The sequence below is a fragment of the Nasonia vitripennis genome, chromosome 4 (assembly GCF_009193385.2).
Source record: "Nasonia vitripennis strain AsymCx chromosome 4, Nvit_psr_1.1, whole genome shotgun sequence".
Lineage (NCBI taxonomy): Eukaryota > Metazoa > Arthropoda > Insecta > Hymenoptera > Pteromalidae > Nasonia > Nasonia vitripennis.
The window spans coordinates 4,676,615-4,697,356 of NC_045760.1; the positions used below are offsets into that span (position 1 = coordinate 4,676,615).

The 20,742-nt window shown below is 45.0% G+C and overlaps 3 protein-coding genes across 10 annotated transcripts; 1 reads left to right on the forward strand and 2 right to left on the reverse strand.

The window, feature by feature from the left end:
• Positions 1-158: 158 nt before the first annotated feature.
• Positions 159-18,204, forward strand: LOC100116721 (kinesin 4A). Of its 8 annotated transcripts, XM_008213050.4 has the most exons (17): positions 159-701; positions 5,025-5,409; positions 6,713-7,162; positions 7,591-7,903; positions 9,878-10,185; positions 10,271-10,312; positions 10,769-11,015; positions 11,088-11,992; positions 12,109-12,476; positions 12,542-12,745; positions 13,077-13,199; positions 14,427-14,595; positions 14,847-14,952; positions 15,040-15,594; positions 15,675-15,951; positions 16,433-16,532; positions 17,325-18,204. In XM_008213050.4, exons 1-16 carry the CDS (start codon positions 667-669, stop codon positions 16,503-16,505), a joined length of 4,560 nt encoding a protein of 1,519 aa, XP_008211272.1. In that variant the 5' UTR covers positions 159-666; the 3' UTR covers positions 16,506-16,532; positions 17,325-18,204. The 8 variants fall into 8 exon arrangements, with proteins under 8 accessions (XP_008211272.1, XP_008211271.1, XP_008211270.1 ...); XM_008213049.4 differs by having other exon boundaries at positions 16,433-18,204; XM_008213048.4 differs by lacking the exon at positions 16,433-16,532.
• On the reverse strand, positions 8,036-9,666 carry LOC103316929 (speckle-type POZ protein B-like). Its single transcript, XM_008213046.3, has 2 exons — positions 9,465-9,666; positions 8,036-9,384 (listed from the first exon to the last, which is right to left on the reverse strand). Exon 2 carries the CDS (start codon positions 9,378-9,380, stop codon positions 8,391-8,393), a length of 990 nt encoding a protein of 329 aa, XP_008211268.1. The 5' UTR covers positions 9,381-9,384; positions 9,465-9,666; the 3' UTR covers positions 8,036-8,390.
• On the reverse strand, positions 17,934-20,718 carry LOC100116682 (bifunctional arginine demethylase and lysyl-hydroxylase PSR). Its single transcript, XM_001601064.6, has 6 exons — positions 20,387-20,718; positions 19,451-19,656; positions 19,092-19,374; positions 18,592-18,947; positions 18,279-18,511; positions 17,934-18,099 (listed from the first exon to the last, which is right to left on the reverse strand). Exons 1-6 carry the CDS (start codon positions 20,457-20,459, stop codon positions 18,072-18,074), a joined length of 1,179 nt encoding a protein of 392 aa, XP_001601114.2. The 5' UTR covers positions 20,460-20,718; the 3' UTR covers positions 17,934-18,071.
• Positions 20,719-20,742: the final 24 nt, after the last annotated feature.

Consider the following 20,742-nt stretch of genomic DNA (forward strand, 5'->3'; position numbering starts at 1 on the left):
CAAAAGCTCAGCTCCGGTCTCTCGCGCACGCGAGATGTCGCGACTAGTCCTACAATCCATCTCCGGCACGGCCCGCGGCTGTCTGCTGCTTATGTCTCTCTCTCTCTCTCTCTCTCCCTCCCCCCGCACCCTAGTCACCCGCCAGTGTAATACACACACGCAGTCTCGCGGCTGTACAGAGCAGCGAGTGAGAGAGAGAGAAAAAAGGCCCGAAAGATGTCTGCCATATACGGGGCTCTCCGTGGCTCAACAACGCAACGGTCGCGAGAGGGGGAGCCGTACGCCGACTATTACCACCACGAGAGCATCGCGCACAGCAGTGCCGTGTAGTAAAGAGTCAGATCAGTCGTGTGCGCGATCGAGCAGCAGCTGCAGGCGCGAGTTTAACATCGTCTCGTCTGGATGTCGCGGAGCTACATCGGCGAGTGACAACACACGCGAGCGCGCGAGATGCGAAGACGGCGTTTGGCCAAGCTTCTCCAAGAGCAGAAGTAGCCGTTGAAAGAGTGTGACTACTCGCGCATTGGATGCAGCTCGCATCGAACGCGCGGCAGTGAGGAGGCCCGAAAAAAGTCTAACTACTGCGTGTCCGCGCGCGCGCGTGTGTGTGTGTGTGCGTGTGTGTGCTTGTGCACGGAGAGCTATTATAAAGAAGGATAGCTAGCGATGGCCGACGATTCCAGCGTGCGCGTCGCAGTGCGGTGAGTACATCTATACGCGCTCTTATGTGTATACATCGGTGGTGGTGCTATTTTAGATCTGCACGTCTGAAGAGACTTGAGCTGATACGCGTTCGTTGTCCGCGCGAGCAAAGGCCTCGTTCGGATAACGAGCTCGATTGCTCTGAAACTTTTCGTTTCTTTTTTTTTTTTTCAAGGTTACGCACGCGCTCGCGCGAGATGTATGGCTGTATGGAGTTAGAGTTACCCTTTCGGATGCTGCAGTGATTCACGCAGCAACAGCAGCTCTTTGCGCAGAGTCTCTCCCATTCAAATCGAATACTGTTTTCTCCGGTTTCTACTTTCGGAGTCGACTTTGACACTCCATTCGTCGTTCGAACGTTCTTTTCTTTTCCATTAGCGAGATAAGCGCGCGACTCTGTCGATAAGCGCATTGTAGCATGACAAGAGCGGAGGGAATCTCCAGTAGTAACAAAAACACATCAAACTCGCGCTGCAGCAGACCCATGGCTTTTTCGCTCGCTCGCGTGGGATGGGCTGACTCCTCGCATTGTGTGTGTGTGTGTGTGTGTGTGTGTGTGTGGCTGTATTATAGGTTTATAACGCACAGGAGCACTTGCCCGTTTCTCTCTCCCTTCATATACATGCATTAATACGAGCGGCGGATATGGCAGCGCGCAGCGAGGAATGCGTGCGGTAGCGGTTCGCTGCGCTATGCCAGTTTCGCAATGTGTATAAACGTGAAAGTTATTGATTGCGAGTAGCGGCTTTTTTCCTTAGCGCTGCTGGCCCTTTAATTAGCGGCCTCGCCGAGCTGTGGCGTAAATCTTATCGGAGGATGAATAATGGATTTCTCTTCGCTTCGCTGAGATGCATCGCCGAGGATTTTTCAATTATCGGGACGACGCTGACGAGTTCGACACATACGCGGGTGTATAAGTCTGAAGTTACGAAAAGTAGCTTTGGTAAAAATGTACCATGAGAAATCGGGTTATGCAAGTTTAAGGACGCGGGAGGGATTTATGAAGACATACGACGGGCGTACAAAATTTCCGAAGGTCCCGTCGAGGTTTAGAAAGTTTTACGACCCCGCAAGCGTGCATACGGCTCTCCTCTCTCTCTCTCTCTCTCTCTCTCTCTACGTCTAGGTCACGAACGCGATAGGTTTCTCTCCCTGGAACTGAGCTGACACGAGTGAGAGCGTGACGATGAGTTGGTTAATCTTTCGAGTGTCTTGTGCGCCGCGAGAGAATTCGAAAAAAGGACAAGTGCCGGAGAGCTCGATCAATAATGGACGAAATTTGGGCGAAGGTCGCGCGTATAAATCTCGGAGCGATTATTGTTTCCCGGTGCGCTGACGAGAGAGATCGATCGCGTAATCCACTACTGCGGACGAGGCGAGAAAAAATGCGTCTTGTCTCTCTCCGCAGCGCCGGAAGCGGATCCCTTTTATGAAGGATTATACCCCCGTTGTAATGCGATCGTACAAAAGTGCGCTGCGCTAGGATGGGATTTACCCTCTGAACTTGAACTTGGATTTTAAATGCTACTCTTGCGTATACACGAGTCGTAAATTAAAATCGGCATCGATTAGCTTGTAATACCGTAATGATATGGTAAAGAATACGCCGACGACAGCGTCTAAATCAAAGCGATACTCTCTTTCGTGAAAAAAAAAACCTGTCAAAACACCGACATTCCCAATTGGCACAGTAGCGTCGTATTCCAATCCGCATTAATTCGCCACATCGTATTACAGCGTTATAAAACAGCTCGTTCGTCTAACGCTCTTTCGAACGTCCTCCAGCACATTGCAGACGCTGCTCATACCTATACACACGCGCATCCGTCCTCCTCGTTTTTGTCTTAAGGCGCAGCGTTTATTTGCATTGGTCGCGCGTAATGTCTGCTTTTAAACCTCTGGTTCGTCGCGGCGCAAGTATATACATAAGCGTGGGTCGTGTCCCGGCGATGAATGGACTGCTGCTGCTGCTGCTCTCGCACTTGTCCTTTCGAATTCCAGAAGACTCAGTCCCCCTTTTCTTTTCAGCCGTACCGTTTTTGTTTTAAAAGCCCATATGCCGAGCCGTTATTATTGTTTCGAAAGCTGCGGAAATTTCGAGATGCTTCGAGTGAAATTCGCATCGGTTTTCTCGGAAATCGGCACAGGATCGGCTCTTTGGACGAGTCTAAAAAAGGAGCGACGAGACAGCGGAGTTCGAAGGGATCGATGAAATTTCTTCGGTTGAGTGTATAGTCTCGCTTCGCGGCTGTTTTTAAAGCGACTGCGATCGTACTTCATAATTTAAAAGCGGAAGTATCGATCTCTGTGTTTACTGTGTATATACACTTCTTGCCGGCTCCGTTCGCGGGTTATAAAGCGCTAAATTGACTGTTCCTTAAGAAAGCGCTGCTAATTGCCTTTCGCCTTCGCGGAAATTTTCTCCCGATTAGCACCGCTGATACACAATGGCGATGCAATAAAAAAAAAAAGCTCGTATATGCTAAGTATATTATATTCGACGATTATTATTATTATTGTTCTTGCGAAATGCGTATACGCGGCTCTGAATTCATGCGTGAGTCAACAGGAAATATTGATATTTAGCGATTCAGTAATACTGTTTAAATTAGCGCGTTATCTTTCTCCGTGCAACATATTGAATCAGTCTACCCTGCAATTTTTGCCTTTACCGTAACAGCATATATTTCTCAATGGCATTCCAGCCCACCTCCATCGCGCACTTCCATTTACATAAACATATACGCTCGCGTAAGCTTCCGATCGCATTTCTGCCCGTTAACTCGGCTTAGTATAGCCGAAAAAGGTGAAACGAGCTAATTTCCACGATCTAATTACGCGTGCGCGCGCTCTTTACCGCTTTAATCGAGCTGCGGGCATCTATGTACGAGTTAATATTTGAAACGTTCCTTAACGAACCAGCCACGCAAATAATAACGAAACTGTATAGTCTACGATTATTATTATCGAGCCGCTCGATAAATCGTTTTCTTAATCGACCCAACGACGAGCCGTAGAAGATAAAAAGTCGATTATGAGAGAACGAAGAATCAATCTCGCGCCGAACCATTATGTACAGATACACACGACGAATCAATCAGCCGTTCGTCCCAACATCTTTCTCTCACTCGTCATCAGCATGCGCGCAGACATCACAGAGACACTTTTTCACATCTCTCACCGGCGCGTTTCAGCAAAAAACCTCGTCTGCTCGCGTCGCACACAACCTGTACCTATATACCTCTCGAGAGCAGCCCACATGAGCACGACACTCCCACGCATATACACGTACATACGAACGTACACACCTCTCGCTGTCTCTCACCGCCTGTATGTATTTACATTTTCCATTGCTCGGGCTTGCTCATTGATATAAAACTCGCCATTCATGATTTCATACGCTTTCGCGCTGCGGCCAGGAAACGACGCACGCGCTAATTAGTGCGATTATGCGTGCGGTCGGGCAGATCGTGTTTTTATGCGCTGAAGCGCGGTTATATCGTAATGCGAGCGAGGGATCGGTGAACCGGTCGGAGGACAGGCTACTGTTTTTAGCTCTCGAGACCGGTGCACCTATACGTGGGCCTCTTTATATTGCTCGATTTATGCAGAGAGGATTTCGTCGTCGCTGTTGACTATTTTTTTTCTTTTTTTTTTTTTTCGACGTTTGCGTGGGTGCAGTAAGAGAGTTAGTATAGGCTTTTGCTTTTAAGCGATGAGCTTATGCAATGCGTGTGTGCTAATGCGTTGGCTTGTCAATTAGGCGTTTTCGAGTAAGCGCGTATATGCGTGATGGTGATTGTTGGAAAGGCTACTTGTAATTCCATTTTGTTGATGCGCTATACTAGCCTGTGCGATAAGATACGTCGGCGTTTTTTTCGAAACGCATATTTCAATTACGCCACGCGAAGCAATACATAGTAAAATGTATGTAACTCGCTCGCGTAATATAATAACGATCGCGGAGAAATGCTTAGTATAAATTTAACACGATCCGGCCGCGCCGTATAAATTATGCAACTCCGTTGTTTTATCGCGTGCAGTATAACCAAAAGCGTAAAACTGGCCTAAATGTCGCCGCATTGTCTCGAGCGCGTAAATCACTCTCGAGAGTCAGCTGATATAAGACACATACCGTGTAGGTATATATATATCTAAAACCTGGAAATCGTATCCTGGTCAAGGTTTCCCGCCCACAGCTTTTTCTCTCTCTCTCTCTCTCTCTCTTCAGACGCAATAAACGATCTCACTTTCAATAGGACAAAAAAAAATGACTAAAACGATAAATGTTTCTTTCTCTCTCTCTCTCTCTTAAAAAACAGGATCCGACCGCAAGTGGCGCGCGAGGTGATCGACATGTGCCGCATCTGCACGCAGGTGCCTCCGGGCGAGCCCCAGGTCTTCCTGGGCCCGGACAAGGCCTTCACCTACGACTACGTCTTCGACACGAACTCGGAGCAGAGCTCGATCTACGATACGTGCGTCGCGAGGCTGGTCGACGGCGCCCTCGACGGCTACAACGCGACTGTTTTGGCCTACGGTCAGACCGGCTCCGGCAAGACCTACACTATGGGCACTGGATTCGACGTTGAGATCGACGAAGAGGTCGTCGGCATCATACCCAGGGCTATCAAGCATCTGTTCGACGGCATCGCCGAGAAACAGGCCAGGGCTAGGGAACGAGCCCAGATGCCTCCGGAGTTTAAGGTTGGTTGTTTGTGTATTGTATAATCGTTTATAGTGCATCGAGAAGAAGCTTCATTGTATTCCTCGGCGTGTAGGTAGCATTATCGCATAATGATCGTACATTAATTTGAATAATGAGTCAATTTGCCGAAGTAAATGTAAACTCGCTCTTATACTCGAATTCAAATTCCGACTGGTTTGACGAGTTCCGAACGTGCGTGGTTTTTTTCTCTCCAGCTCTCTCGTATACAGGTATGCGCGATTCAACAACGCGAAAACCGCATGAATTAGAAGTAGAATCGCGAAGGAAAATCACGCCCACGCGGCGAGATAAATTACTATCGGCAGCTCGACGGAATTCCGTGGAAATATCAGCTATAAAAATAGACCTATGCTTTATTGTTCCTCCGCGGTTCATTATCATATACATCAACGAGTTTGATAGCCAGCGTCGATGCGTACGAGAATCTTGGGAAAGTCGAATCTCGATATCAGGCCTCTGAAATTAGCCCTTTACGCCTCCGTAATTATCACAGTCGTTTTAAGTGAAGTGCAACGGCCGGAGGGAAACTAGATCGCGAGTAACCGAATCGCTCGAGATATAGATGCAGGACAGTCGGAGGTGCGGACGATACGCGATACGCGTCTACGATTTAGCGAGACCGACTACTCGTGGGAATGTGCAGCTCTTTACGTCATGGTCCAAGGTTCTACGGTTCTTCTACGCAGGTACACATGCCTCGAGCGCTGCAGCAATGATGCGAGCATCCGCAGGAGAAAAAAACCCGGGAAATTACACGTCTCGGCTCTCTGTGATATCGTGATTCCGAGAGGCGTCGTGTTTTATTTTTCAAAGGAAAAGATCCTTTGTACCATGGGATTGTCTCTCTCTCTCTCTCTCGTTATCTAAAAATTACAGCGTTCTCGTTCTGTAACGAGGATTTCGATTTGAATAAGAGCTGGTTTGCATTATCGGCATTGTTAATAATCGGGCTGTTATTCAAATTTATGCAAACTATCGCTCTCGCATCGGACCTACGCAACGCTCCATCGAGAGAGGTGCGTGTAAAAAATTATCGTCGAATCCATCCGTCTCGAAGCAACGATTTTTTTTTTGTCGGATAATTGTTTATGTCTCAACCGTCCCTGCAGACAACATGTTTTTCATCGACTCTTATCGACTCTCTCAGTGGAGGCTTATGCTAATGAACCTATATAACTGCGGAATGAAAAATCAATAAATTTCCAAGAAAATTGATACAACGACTACTGCGCGTAAATCAATCAACGCAACGAGTACTCACGTTTTCATTTCCTCGTGTAGGTGACCGCCCAGTTCCTGGAACTCTACAACGAAGACCTAAAAGACTTGTTGGAGCCTGGTGGGCCGAGAGGCGGTGCCCGAATCCACGAGGACACGGCGGGCAACATCCACTTGGCCGGCGTCGAGTCTCGCGTCGTCACCAGTCCCCAGGAGGCTCTCGAGTACCTTCGCCTTGGCGCGTTATCGCGTACCACTGGCTCCACCCAGATGAACACCCAGTCGTCGCGGTCGCACGCCATCTTTACGCTCTACGTCAAGCAGCAGCGATGCATCAAAGTCGAGGATCCCGACGCCGACGTGGATACGTCCAGCGCCATGGAGACCGCCAGCGAGTTTGAGACGCTCACGGCCAAGTTTCATTTCGTCGATCTCGCCGGGTCCGAGAGGCTCAAGAGGACTGGCGCCACTGGGGACAGGGCCAAGGAGGGCATCTCCATCAACTGCGGTCTGGTCAGTTCTGCAAAGAGAATTTGAATGATTGAAACTTTGATCGTCGATGAATTTATTTTTATAAGCTATTTCAAAATTCGGAAGCGCGCTTCGCACGGAATCCCAATTATAAAATCATAAGCGACGAGATAACAATCTTCAGCGATATGCCATTTGCATTTAAAGAATCAAACGCCACCGCGATGAAAAATTCATAGAGGAAATGCTTTGGTATGCTTGGCTCGAGCCGTGCGCCCAAAAGAAGAAAAAAAAAACGAAATGAGCTCCGAATCATAAATTCGTACACATAAATTACGTTATTATTGTTCTCAAGCGGTATATGTACTCATACCTCGCACGCACGGCGCTTCCTTTATGAATTAAATTTTCGCGCTCGCGCATGACGCATTTTATAACGCTCGACTTTTTTGGCTCTGTGTCGCACGCAGCTGGCACTGGGTAACGTTATCTCGGCGCTGGGCGACAAGACGAAGAAGGCCTTGCACGTGCCCTACCGAGACTCGAAGCTTACGAGGCTGCTGCAGGACTCGCTCGGTGGCAACAGCCAGACATGCATGATCGCTTGCGTCTCGCCGAGCGATCGCGATTTCATGGAGACCCTCAGCACGCTCAAGTATGCCAACAGGGCGAGGAACATCAAAAACAAGGTCACCATCAATCAGGACAAGAGCTCGAGGACCATTGCCTCGCTGCGCAGAGAGATACAGCAGTTGCAGATGGAACTGCTCGAGTATCGACAGGGTGAGTGTGAAAGAATATTTTTTTTTTTTTTGACATCCGAAGCACTATTCAAACTAGATACGTTTGAAATTTAATTTTCTTCGGAATTCAATGGTAGTTTAAACTTTTGTATTAAAATGGGGAATCAGGATATCTCGAATTTTATCAACTTCTATTATATTTTATTATTTCTGTTACAAAATAAAAAGAACCTATAGCTTATATCGACTTTCCGTGTCCGTCGCAAACTACATGCGTCGTATGCACATTGACACGAAACATGAATATAAATAACGAATTTTCGTACTTCGCAAACCATATGCGAATCATATGAATATTGACCTGAAGCATAAATGCAAACAAAGAAATTTCGCCTACATAACTCCGCGAAAATATAACATTTGACGTAACTAAACGTTCGGCGCTTAGAATCAACACTACAATTACAGATCTCGTCACTTAGTCACAGATAGAAGCCACTTACAATAAAAAAAAAAAACAATTTTTCCTAATCCAGCTTTTGAACCAAAGCATTTACCATCGCCGTAATCCAAAAGGGACAAGACTGCATCGCGCTCTTAAAGTTGTCAGTCCCCACGGCGGGCTTAGCGTTCATAGTGAAAAACTCCATGGCGCTCTTCGCGAGCATCTCGGTCTTGTGTTTATCGGCAAACGCCAACATTTCCCCCACGTTCTTGATGCACAGTTCCTTGAGGAGCGTCTCCTCGCACGTAATCTTCAAACCTTCCAGTTCGAACCTGATCGCGGCGACCAGCAGGTCCTTCGCCACTGTTTCTATCTCGTTTACCTTGCCGGCGTAAACGAATCGCAGCAGTTCGCGCAGCACGTCTACCCTCACGTCAGGCACGTCGACGAGCACAAAGTCGTTTCCGTTGTTCTTCTCTGCCGGAGACATCATTACCGCGAAGACTCGGCTGCGCGTCGCGAGGACGGCGCGGTGCACGCGCATCTGAACGGCCTGTGCGCGAAGCCTGGCGTCGCTGAAGACCCCGTTCTCGAGCATCAGCTCGAACTCGTCGAATTCCTTGAGCCGACAGTCCGGCTTGACGTCCTCTTTCTTGGCTCTCGAGTCCGGGATGAAACGCTCGACGATTTTGCTGTCGAAGTACAGTCTGCACGTCCTCGATGTTCCTGTTGCCGTAGTTCTGGATCTCGACGCAAATCTCGCCCTGGTGCTCGTCGATGCAGCCGTCCGGATAGAGCAGCAGGCGAAAAACGTACTCGTCGCTGTTGCCCGCCTGAAACTTGGACGACCAGATGTACTCGTCGTGCTGGTAGGCGCGCAGGTTGAAAGACATGTTCGTGATGGTCCAAGTGCATAGCTATACACTCGCGAACGCGCACGTGTGCCAGACCCGTGCGGATCGCTTGATCGAGGGTGTCCTCGACCATGGCTCCGTTTGCTGTCCGTCACGTCCATGACTTGGCTTTGACTCAAGCTGATCGACGGCTTGACGGATTGAGTGTACTGAGACATATTGCTGAAAGATTGTGCTTCTTCAGACAACCTGGCACTTCACTTGTTGCTTTATAACCTTAAAGTTTGACAATTTGTACTAACCTCTTTTAGTTTTTTATCACGGCTCGTGTGTGTCATTCTGTGCTGTGAGGTGTCTGTTTCCTATATACCTAATAGAGATGAACGTAGGAATGGTCTTCGTGCACTTGCGCTGACATAACAGTGCCAGCTATGACCAGCGACTAAAGTAGCTCGTATTTTCTAGACGATTCGCGGAATCGTGTCGTATAAACACTTTCTGTTGACAGCTGACGCTCAACAATGTAAACCTCTTCTGCTTTCGCGGACTGACGCTAGATGGCCATTATTACCCATTTTACTAGGTTTTGATACCTTTCATGTGTCTAAACTCGCAATCGCGCGAGTCGCGAGCGGAACTCGCGATGTTCGCTACGTCATGGCGGCAATTTCGAATAGCTGGACCTTTACGATAATGTTAATTTTCATTTTTTCAGGCAAACGCGTGGTCGGCGAGGACGGCATGAACGACGCCTGGCACGAGAACCAGATGCTGAACAGCGAGCTGCAGAGTCTGCGAACTAGAGTCAAGGCTCTCTCGGAAACGGTCGATGCCCTAACAGCGAAGAACTCGTTGCTACTGGCCGAGAAGGCCGCTGGCCAGTGGATGTCCTCGGGAGCGGCTGCCTCTGGGGGAGACGTCACCGGACTGGTGCAGGGCTACCTCCAGGAGATCGAGGAGCTCAGGGCGCGACTGCTCGAAGCCGAGGCGCTTTATCAGCAGCTTAAAAAGCGCCAGATGCATGTGAGTGTGCAGCAGCATTTTTAAGTCTGAGTTGCGTTGTGAAAGGAGCTTTTGATTGAAAAACGAATTGTGTTATTGTCTATAGCAATCGTTTGGAATAGACAGTCATCTAGACGATAGTCTGCAGGTATGAGTTACGTGCGAGTACGCGCAAAGCACTCGTAGATATTGTAATCCCAAAGTATGTTCTTGTAGATGACTGAGTATCATAGATGGGCCCTAAATATGATTTTATACCTATCGTACATAAATATTATACTTTTCTCTCTTTGTTCGACGTTTACACGGCTGAGTAGTACGTAAATATTTACTGCATCTCATTATTTTCAGAATCACTTTATTCACAATCACATATGTCACATATATTTCAACCTAATTGCATACGTTTATTACCTAGATTTATAGATAGTAGCTAGTTGTGTTGTACGATAGAACGATTATATTTTATCACTCAAGATCAATTTTGTTTCACTAAATATATATATATATATATATAAGCATACTCTTTTTTATAAACGTTAATTTTTTGCTGTTCGTAGATCGTTTCAGGCGTGATTTATTAATCGAAACTGTTTTTCTGCAGATGAGCGCTGCGAGCAATCCTTACGGCGACATGTCGCACGTCATTCACAATGACTCTTCTTCTATACTGCTGGATGCCAAAAAAGAGTTGCAGAGGGAAAAAGCTCTCCTAGCCAGCCTTAAAAATCAACAAGCGCAAAATTCAAATATGAGCAGCAGAGATGGGGACGACGGCGACATGGACGACACAGAAAACGGACAGGAGTCCATGAGCGAAGACGAGTCGGACGATGATTCCGACCGCAAAGGTAGCGTATTATCGTTATTATTTATCTACTTGGAAATTAACGAGCATGACGAGATAATTGTTGCATTTATAGAAGAAGACGAGGAGGAGGAAGCCATGGGTCGCGAGCTCGAAAATCTCACGTCCAACATCGACGTCAAGCAGCGACTGATCCAGGAACTCGAGCAATCCCAGAGGCGACTGCAGACCATGAAGCAGCACTACGAGGACAAACTCGCCCAACTCCAACTTCGCATTCGGGACACGCAGGACGAGAGAGACAAGGTTCTGTCCTCCCTCCAGAACCAACCCTCTGCGCCTACAGAGAAGGTGAAGAAACTGCGCGACGAGTACGAAAAGAAGCTCTCGGCCATGCAAAAGGAAGTCAAGATACTGCAGTCCGCTAAGAAAGAACACGCGAGGCTCCTCAAGAGTCAGACGCAGAACGAGAATCGGCTGCGAGGCCTGCGCAACGAGCTGGCCGAGATGAAGCGCGCCAAAGTTAAGCTTCTGAACAAGATGCGCGAGGAGGCGCAGCGCCACAAGGAGAACGAGCTCAAACGTAACCGAGAGATCGCTCAACTACGTAAAGAGAGCCGGAAAAACGCCAACATGATCAGGACTCTCGAGGCAGACAAGCGCATGAAGGAGGTAGTCCTCAGGAGAAAGCAGGAAGAAGTCACTGCGCTGAGAAAGAGGGACCGGGGACTTAGTCAAAAGGTCGCGGGTAGAACGGCACCGGCCAAGGTTCTTAATCCGAAGGCTCTGAAGAGCCGCTGGCAAACGTTCGAGAGGACCATTACGAAGCAGGCACTGGCAAAGCAGGCTGCAGCCGAGACGGAGAAGGAGATGGAGAGGCTGCTGCAGGAGCGAGAGGAACTCGGCAGGGAACTCGAGAGACTGAAGAAGCACAAGCTCGTCGTCGCGTCAACCAAGGAGGATACGACGGATCTTGACGAGGAGATCGACAACGTCACAAGCAAAATTAATTACTTACAAGTAAGCGTCTTTTCTCTGCGATTCGTGCTGAATTCGCGAAACGCGAATGCGGTATCGATTGACGACCTAATTTGTGGCCAAACGCCTACATCATTGTCTTGCTTTTCCCCATCTAGGACAGTATATCGGAGTGCCAAAGAGCGATGGTAGTAATGGGCGACGGGGACGGCGAGGTCGACGAAGACCCCGGCGTCGAAGCCCTCCTCAGCACGATAAGGACGGTCGACGAGGCGCAATATCTGATGCAACGAATGCTGGCCTTCACCATCGAGCAGAGCTACATTGCCGCGCAGAAGCAAGTCGAGGCGCGCGACATGGCGACGAGACTGAATCAAGTCGCGCAGGAGAGCGACGTCCAGCATCAGCTGCTTGAGCACGTGCTGCGCGATCGCGACCTGCTCTCGCTCACCAACAGCAACAACACTAACAACACCAATACCGTGGCCTACAGTCCGCCGAGTTCTCGCAGTTCGTCACCTGACAAGTGAGTATAAAAAAGATTGAATCTTGTATTTACGAATGAACGCGTTTCTAATACGTTTTCTGCAGCAGCGAAAGTCTCACGCAGAGCATAGGAGGAGACGACAAGCCCCGAAGTATCAAGGTTCGTCGACGAACCACTCAACCTCAGGAACTGTTGTACGGGATCTCGACAAGTACGGAGAATCAAAAGAACGAGGATCAAAATCAAAACCAGCATCAAAATCACAATCACCCGCTTACGAGGGTTCCCAGCGCACCAGGGAGTTTAAAGTTTGTTATTCTTTTGATTATTATCATAGTAAGGCTGGCTCGACGAAGCTTTGCAAATCTATGTTCAAATCTGTTTACGAGGCTTCAAACTTTCAATTTCATTGCTTCATCGCATCCTTCCGTTTTCGGCAAGCGCAATGAGAGCTGCAGATTGTGAATTTCCACACGATTTGTGTTTTTTGCCACAGTTTGTTCGTTTCTTTCCAGATAGATTTTTACATTGATTTGACAGAGTTTGGTCGGGCGGAACGGTCGATAACAAGTAGTAATCTTTGATGCTTTTAAGGATGATAACGGTATACTGAAAAGGTAAAATTGTGCATGCTCTTAGGGGGTTGGTACTAGCGAGGAATCAGTATGGAAGTGGGTTGATTGGCTCGCCGACTCTAAGCCGTCGCGACAGCACGTCTCCTCGGCCCCTGCGCAGAGCTCTACACGCAGGTGGCGGTTCCATGTGAGTGACAATGCTCCAGCTGGCTTTCACTTTTATTCTCCTGTTATACCTATGTCTTGACATTCTGCACAGTGCACCACTCTATTATCACTCTCGTTGATATTCTTCTATCCCTCTTTTCTAGTGGTAGACGATGATCATGATGTATTTTTGTATAATGTGCGAAACGCAAGATGACATGATTGACGATGATGAAAATATATGTGCCTTTCGAATCGAATTGGTTTACGAGTGAGAAATGAGCAGCTAGGAGCTAAATTGTCAAAATTCAACGCACATATGCGGTCTATATTGCACACCCGTTTTTATGTTTCTTTTTCAAAATACTAGCACAGTTGGATTGCATTATCAACTATTAATGAGAAACTTTACCTTAATCTTTTATGTTCAAGGAGCATTTGACTTAATTTTTATTTAAGGGACATGTAAGTTTTTGTTCTTTTAAATGTTTACTTCATTAGGGACCAAACGTCTTTAAAAGATATGGCTTTTAATCTATCATATAATAATATTAAAGATTTTGAGTTTATTCATTTATTAATTGTTGCCATATAATGATTTTACGCCATGGGCTTAATATATATTTCATAAAAATATAATGATACATTGATATCAAGCAAAAAAAAAAAAAAAAATAGAGGTGTGTACATATTCGTGCGTATCCAAGTCGTTTATCAAAAATGACCGAGAACTGATTCGAAGGCTTAAAACGAATTGAATGTATTATAAAATTGTATATAACAAAAGTTATACATATATGTACAGCTTCAAAGGTATCAAATAAATATAACATAAATTATGCGTTTTACGTACGTACCGATTTGTAATACCAAAATCCTGTGTGTTCAGCGCATAATAATAAAAAGTTCATGTTTGTGGCATAAAAGTAACGAATATACTAAATTTTCAAATAAAACAGCGCAATGAAATTAAGAGGATTATCAGTAACCAAAAATGTACTCATAACATCAGCTATCTGTCGCACAATCTTTTCTAATCTTTCATTTTCGACATTTCCGCCCACAAGCGGAGCTCCCATCGTTAATAATCATCTCATCGCACATTAAAAGTAGCAAAATAAACTATATGCATGTGTAGTATACAGTGACAGCATTTTTCAAAGCATGGGTCTTTTATCGACTGAGAGTATGAAAACAAAACATATATATCAACCACGTTTGGCTGAACTAACTTATTGCTAAACTAACAAACTGACGGCCTAACCAGGGAGCAGGTAGCCCACATGGACATATCGTCGCCGCCGGGCTCACCGACTACCTACAGAAGGTTCAACAGTAGAGAAGAGAACGTCTTCTCGAGGTTGACCGCGAGCAGGCAGACGCTTCACGTCGAGCATCAACCGACCAAAGGAGTCATTTCCAATTACCAAGGAAAAGTGAGTCCACTTATTTTAATTACGTTATATAAGTTCATCATGCTGTGTATACCTGTTGCTCAAGCTTACGTTATTTTCGCTTAGTAAAATGCGTTTCATTGGCATACTTCCTGTATGCGATAACTGAAAATATTATGCAAAAACAAAGAACCGCGCTACAGCGTGAAAATGATTCATGGTCTACGGTTCGGCGTGTCCGCGCGCTAAATTATGCTCGAGCACGCCAATACTCATAAATATTATCTTTTCAGACGGTTCCCAGGGCGATATTGCACTGCACTCACGTAGCCGAAGGTCACAGTAAAGCCGTCCTGTCGATTTGCGCAACCAATGATTTACTCTTCAGTGGCTCCAAAGGCAAGTATTACGTTCATAAATAATCTCAACTTCCTACAATAAAACGAACGCCGCAACTTTCTACAACCGTTATCCTTACGTTTTCAGATCGAACTGTGAAGGTTTGGGACTTGGGAACGGGCATCGAGAGCACGACCCTGAGCGGTCACCCGAACAACGTGGTCGTGGTCAAGTACTCGTCGGTGCACCGGTTGCTCTTCAGCGTTTCCGCCGCCTACGTCAAGGTCTGGGATCTGCGAGCAGGTAACAGCTGCATAAAGACGCTGTTTTCATCGGGCCAGGCTCAAAGCGGCCCGTTAAATCTTTCGACGCCTTCGCGGACGCTTCAGATGCCCGTCGGTGAGACGACGATCAATGACTTAGCTTTGGGTCTGGACGACCGCGAGCTCTACACGGCCTCGAGCGACAAGGTGCGCATCTGGGACCTGAGAAAGCTGGCCTACGTGGGCAAACTCAGCACGCCTCACGCGGCCGCCGTCATGTGCCTCAGCGTCTCGGACGATGGTAGGGTCATCACCGGGAGCAAGGATCATCTTATCTCACTCGTCGAGCCGAACATGTCCGGACAGTCGCTGAGCTTGTCGCCGCCTCACTACGACGGTGTGCAGTGCTTGGCTACTTATGGCAACACACTGTTTTCTGGTAGGATTATATTCGTCTCTCAAAAATGCCAAGTCCACGTTTACGAACCGATTCCAAGCGAGAATTCGTTGCCCCAACAGGTTCGAGAGATATGTGCATCAAACGCTGGGACTTGAGCAGGATGGAACTGGTCCAGTCTCTGAACAACGCCCACAAAGATTGGATCCTTGGATTGTGCCTTATTAATAGCGGGTCTGTAATGATATCGGGTTGTCGTGGTGGCATCCTCAGGGCGTGGACCGTTCCGAATTTCGGCGACCACGCGGGCGAGTGCTCGCTTCTCGGCGAGGTGCGCGCCCACACCTCGGCCATCAACGCGACTGTCACCAATCAGCAGCACATCTTCACCGCGAGCAAGTGAGTATCCTTCACCGTCCGGACTTTTTATTTTTCAAGTAAAGTAGTTTACTTTTTACACCAGGCTGCACCCGAACAGAGATACTTGGGACTCTTTTCTCCTTTTTTTTCTCTTTTTTTTTTTTTTTTTTTTTTTTATTAACTCAGGTTTCGGGTTTAGCCGAACGTTTTAACACACACTTTACACTTTCTCTCTCAAGGGGATGGGAAAGAGGTGGCTACTTTACCGAATTGATGTGGAAATTAACCGTTTATTGTACGTTGGAAATTATGTATACTCATTCAACACAAAACACAATGTCAACAAGTTTTTACACTGCATTTTAATTTAGTTTTGATAAGAGTCAATTTTGAAAATTGTAACATAGTTATAGTGACTAGATGTTTTAGACTCGGTAAAATAGACTTTCGGTAAGTTTCACATCCCCTTAAAGTCAATTAATAGGACTTTTATAATAAAAGCTTGGATCGTTGGTTGCAGCTCTGGGGAAGTGAAGCTGTGGCGCATACCTGATTCTTCTTTGACCATGTCCACGTCCACAGTTTCTTTATAACTTGATCCGCTTGATCTCTATCTCTTGGTTGGTTTCTGTTTGGTTGTCTGTGTTCAGTGTTTATCTATTTTACTAAGTAGTCTAAGGTATTTGGGTGATCTACTGCTGTCCAGTTTGCTCTAGTCAATCTTTCTGAATCTTCCTTCAGTGCCCAAAAAAGGATCGATTTTTCCGCTAGCAATACGTACTTCAGAAGCAAAATATATTGTAATAAAAAATTGTGACAGCAATTTAACCCTTTTTCGGCTAGATTTTTGCGAGCGAAAAAGTACAAAAAAAATGATAACTACATTTCTTTAGAAAAATTGTTCTCTTGATTAAAGAGTGTATCTAGGCTTAATTAGATTTAAAAAAAAAAATTGTTCAGGGATGTACTTTTTGCATAACTAAAATATTTTTGTTATAAGTGTGTAACACAAGTTCACCACTTTAATCATCTATTTCATCATCACCATCATCATCACCATCACCTGGCTGTAACAATGAGTTTCACTAGTTCTTTTTCCTTAGTTTTCTGGTATTATTCTAGCAGATACATGTATAATATTGTGCACATGCTTGTTAGTTCTTATAGAAGACATCGTCATCTCTTTCATTACTTCGCGAATTTTTAGCTGCGATTGGCTAAAAAAAGTTCTGTAAGAATCTCTGTCTCTTCTAACAAAAGATTTTGCATGACTAATACAATTTTCAATGCTCTTAATCTTTATATTATATACATGCTCAAATGTATTATGATTTTTTGTTATATTATTTTGCTTTCGTATGATTATTCATTTATTTGGTGCATTGCATGGCTGCCATCTGCTCTCCACGAAGTGATGGAACAGTGAGGCTGTGGAACTACAACAAGAGAGACAACAGGACTTTCCAAAGGAGCAACTCGCTAAAATGCTAGCACACAAAGTATTTTATTTATTTAGTGATATTTGTCGCTTATTTATTTACCTCGTTTTTACCAATCTGCGGTAGGGATCTAGCGAAGAGTGTTTAATTAGAACTAACGAACAAAACTCGACGAGAACAAAATTAAATTAGGTGCGTTATGTAAGATTCGTGGCCGACAGCTATATTCCCACATTTGTTAAAGAAAGTACCGTTCGCTTTGAGTACTTGAAAATATATTATGATGAACTTTTTCTACCGCGTGTAACTAGGCTATGCTGATTTAATTTTAAGTAGGACTTTCAATGAAATTTTAAATGAGATTCTATTGTGGTGTAAAAGTAGCTGCGATCCTTTCACGTGATATTTTATAGACTTTTAAAGTGTTATAATGTTACCAGAGAGTCATGAACAAAATAAGAGAGTTTGTTTTTGATACGCTTTTTTTAATCCACCGAAAATGCCTGTGCTAGAATTGCGGTGCACTATTCCAAAGGCGCCTAAATGAGATATAATTACAGTGTATTTAAATAACTGAACAAATTTGGCATTATCTAGCATTTATTTTATTATGAACGTAAAGGTGGTAATAATTGTAATATTTAATCTTAGTACAAACAATAATTGTTGATTAATACTGTACAGTCTGAGGTCTCTGTAGGTCCCGAAAATGTCACATCGTCAGGGTTGACCATTGTTCAGTTTTCTTCTGAAAGTGTTAAAAAAAAGGAACCCCAATTAACTTTATATAAATTAAGTTGACACAATGAAATAAAGAAACTAAATTGAATAAAACTAAGTTGTTATTCATTAACTCTAAGTTGTAATTTTTTAATTTTGTAAAGTTCTCTAAATTTTTAATTAAAGAACAATTTTTATTATTTTTACCTCTTTTTCTTTTTGTGCGCGCTGAGTGACTCCTGACCACTGTCGTCTTCGCTATCTTCCGACTGGCTGCTGCTACCGCTGCTCGAAGAGCTGCTAGAGGAATCGCTCGAAGAATCGCTTGCCACGCCAGTGTCCTCTTTGACGTCGATTGTCTCTGCCAGAGCTGCTAATTCGGGCTCTTTTTCTCTCAGTACTTTTAGCCATTTACGAGAAAGTTTTGGTCGCCCTCGGACCTAGAATACCAATTTTATATTTTACCAACTCTTATGATATAATCTTCGATAATTGAATTAAGATTAGAGATTCGTATTACCGTCTTATGCCATACTACGGGGAAGTTTGTTCGGGAACAGAAGTTTTGCGTGACTGCAATAGTATCGTCGAGATTAAGAACAACGTGCCACCAGCCACCAGGCACAAATACGGTTTCTCCAGGATTTTGTAAAATTTCGATAGGTAAGCAGTCTTGTGGCCATGTTGGCAGTTTTGTTCTAGGATAAATAACAGAGAACCAAGTAATAGCCTCATCTCTCTGTTTGCCACCCTCGGCACCAGTCACTTTTAAAAGCTCTCTTGGAGTATGAGTAGGAAACAGACACCACCTTTTGTGTCCAGAAATAAGAGCATTCCAGGCACTAGTACCCAAAGGATCTATGTGAATTCCTGTACCTGTTTTAAAATTACCAATTTGAGTTTTATTGATCTTTGATAAACTCAATGACAAATGTGATAATTTACCTCAGACAATCGCGCAAGCTCGTTTGCGAATTGACTCAGGCAAATTAAGTAAATACTTTAGAGTTGTGAAATTACCAGATCGTTCGGGTCCCATAACAAACCAACGATATGGAGGTCTCCTATGCTCGCCTGCATGCTGGAAGAGGTCATCACGGAAGTACTTTGGAATTGTATAATCCTCCAATAACTTTTTTCTTCGAGGATGTTCACCGAAGGAACTGTCAAAGATATACAATGGAGAATCATCCTCGTTATTTTGCATGTAGCGAATGTAATATTTCATTTTCATTTTGACACTGTATCCTTCATTATCTTCTCCACATTTGAATTTTTGGTTCCGATACTTTTTTGCCAATCTCTGTGAACAGACAAGTCAGTGTAAATATGTGTCTTGTATAATTATTAAGCATGTAAATAAAATGAAATATATTTACCTCTATTGTCCATTTGTACTGGGCCTTCCAGTCGTTTTGAACACCTTTTATTATCACAGGTATATAAGGTTTTTCATATTTGCTAATAAATTCTTCAGGTGGAACTTCAGATTCAACGATTCTATCAACATTGTCTTTGAAGTTCCAAAACTGTTGGAACTTCTTACTGTAGTTGTGCAGAGACCAAGCTGCCTTGTCAGCAAGTTCTGTAAACAAATTATTGACTGTTGTAATATCGTACAAGTTTTGCTGAGAACGATAACAGAACAAGATAGCTATCAAAAAATTAGATACGAAGAGCTAATATTATACCGATGCGTTGATTATTCCTTGGAGATTAGGTCAGACAAAGAGATTAAATTTGAATAGCTTCTACAAATCCAAAACGTATTTTTCGGACATAACTGAATCTCCTGCCCCCACCAAATCTTCTTTGGTTACTCGCTAAGTAAATAAAAGTTTGCATTACACGATACTGATCCTTTTCCTCCTCCCTCTCTAAAATAACATAGTACACAGTGCACCGCGTTCGCCATGAAGAAAAAAAAAACGCCTATACGTGACTAAAAAAAATTAGCGGGTATTGTTTCGATTACGTAAAACAGCATGCTTCCTTTGAACTTGGGCGTCTCGAAAGTTCGTTCGAGGAAAAACCAAACGAAAAAAAAAGCGACGACCACAAAAATTAGATCCCGTTAAGCAAAAAACAACGACGAAACAGCCTATCGCGAACTACCTGTAGGCAAGCAGCCAAGAGAGTAAAAAAAAGGCAATCGGGCGGCGTCGTATCTCGATAACATCTTATAGCGAGTACATCATCGTCGCGGAAAAATGTCGAGGTTATAAGGACGGGAAAGGTTATTATCAGCGTCATCCGGATTATGTTGCCGCACGCATGGGTATCGTAGGTTATGTACCCGTGCACTTTACACTCACCAGGTCTCGCCTTCCTCTTGACCTCCTTGATGCGTTTTCTCGCCCGATGATCCAGCTTGAATTCCTCCGTCATATTGTGTTTTTTCCGGCCCCTGTTTCTCCGCGTATATAAATAAGTATCTAAGTAAATATCCTAGTGGCTCTCCTCGCTCTGACGTATCAAACAATTTATTTACAATGTACAAACGAATCGTCCTCGGAAAAAGATGAGGACGGTTCTCGCGGCGCCGTGCAACTACCGCACGGAATAACCAAAAGCCGTTGACGTCGACTCTCTGCCGGACCGTCGTGACGACTGATGATAGCGGCTCTCGGTGAGAGAGAGAGAGAGAGAGAGAGAGAGAGCCTATCTGTAG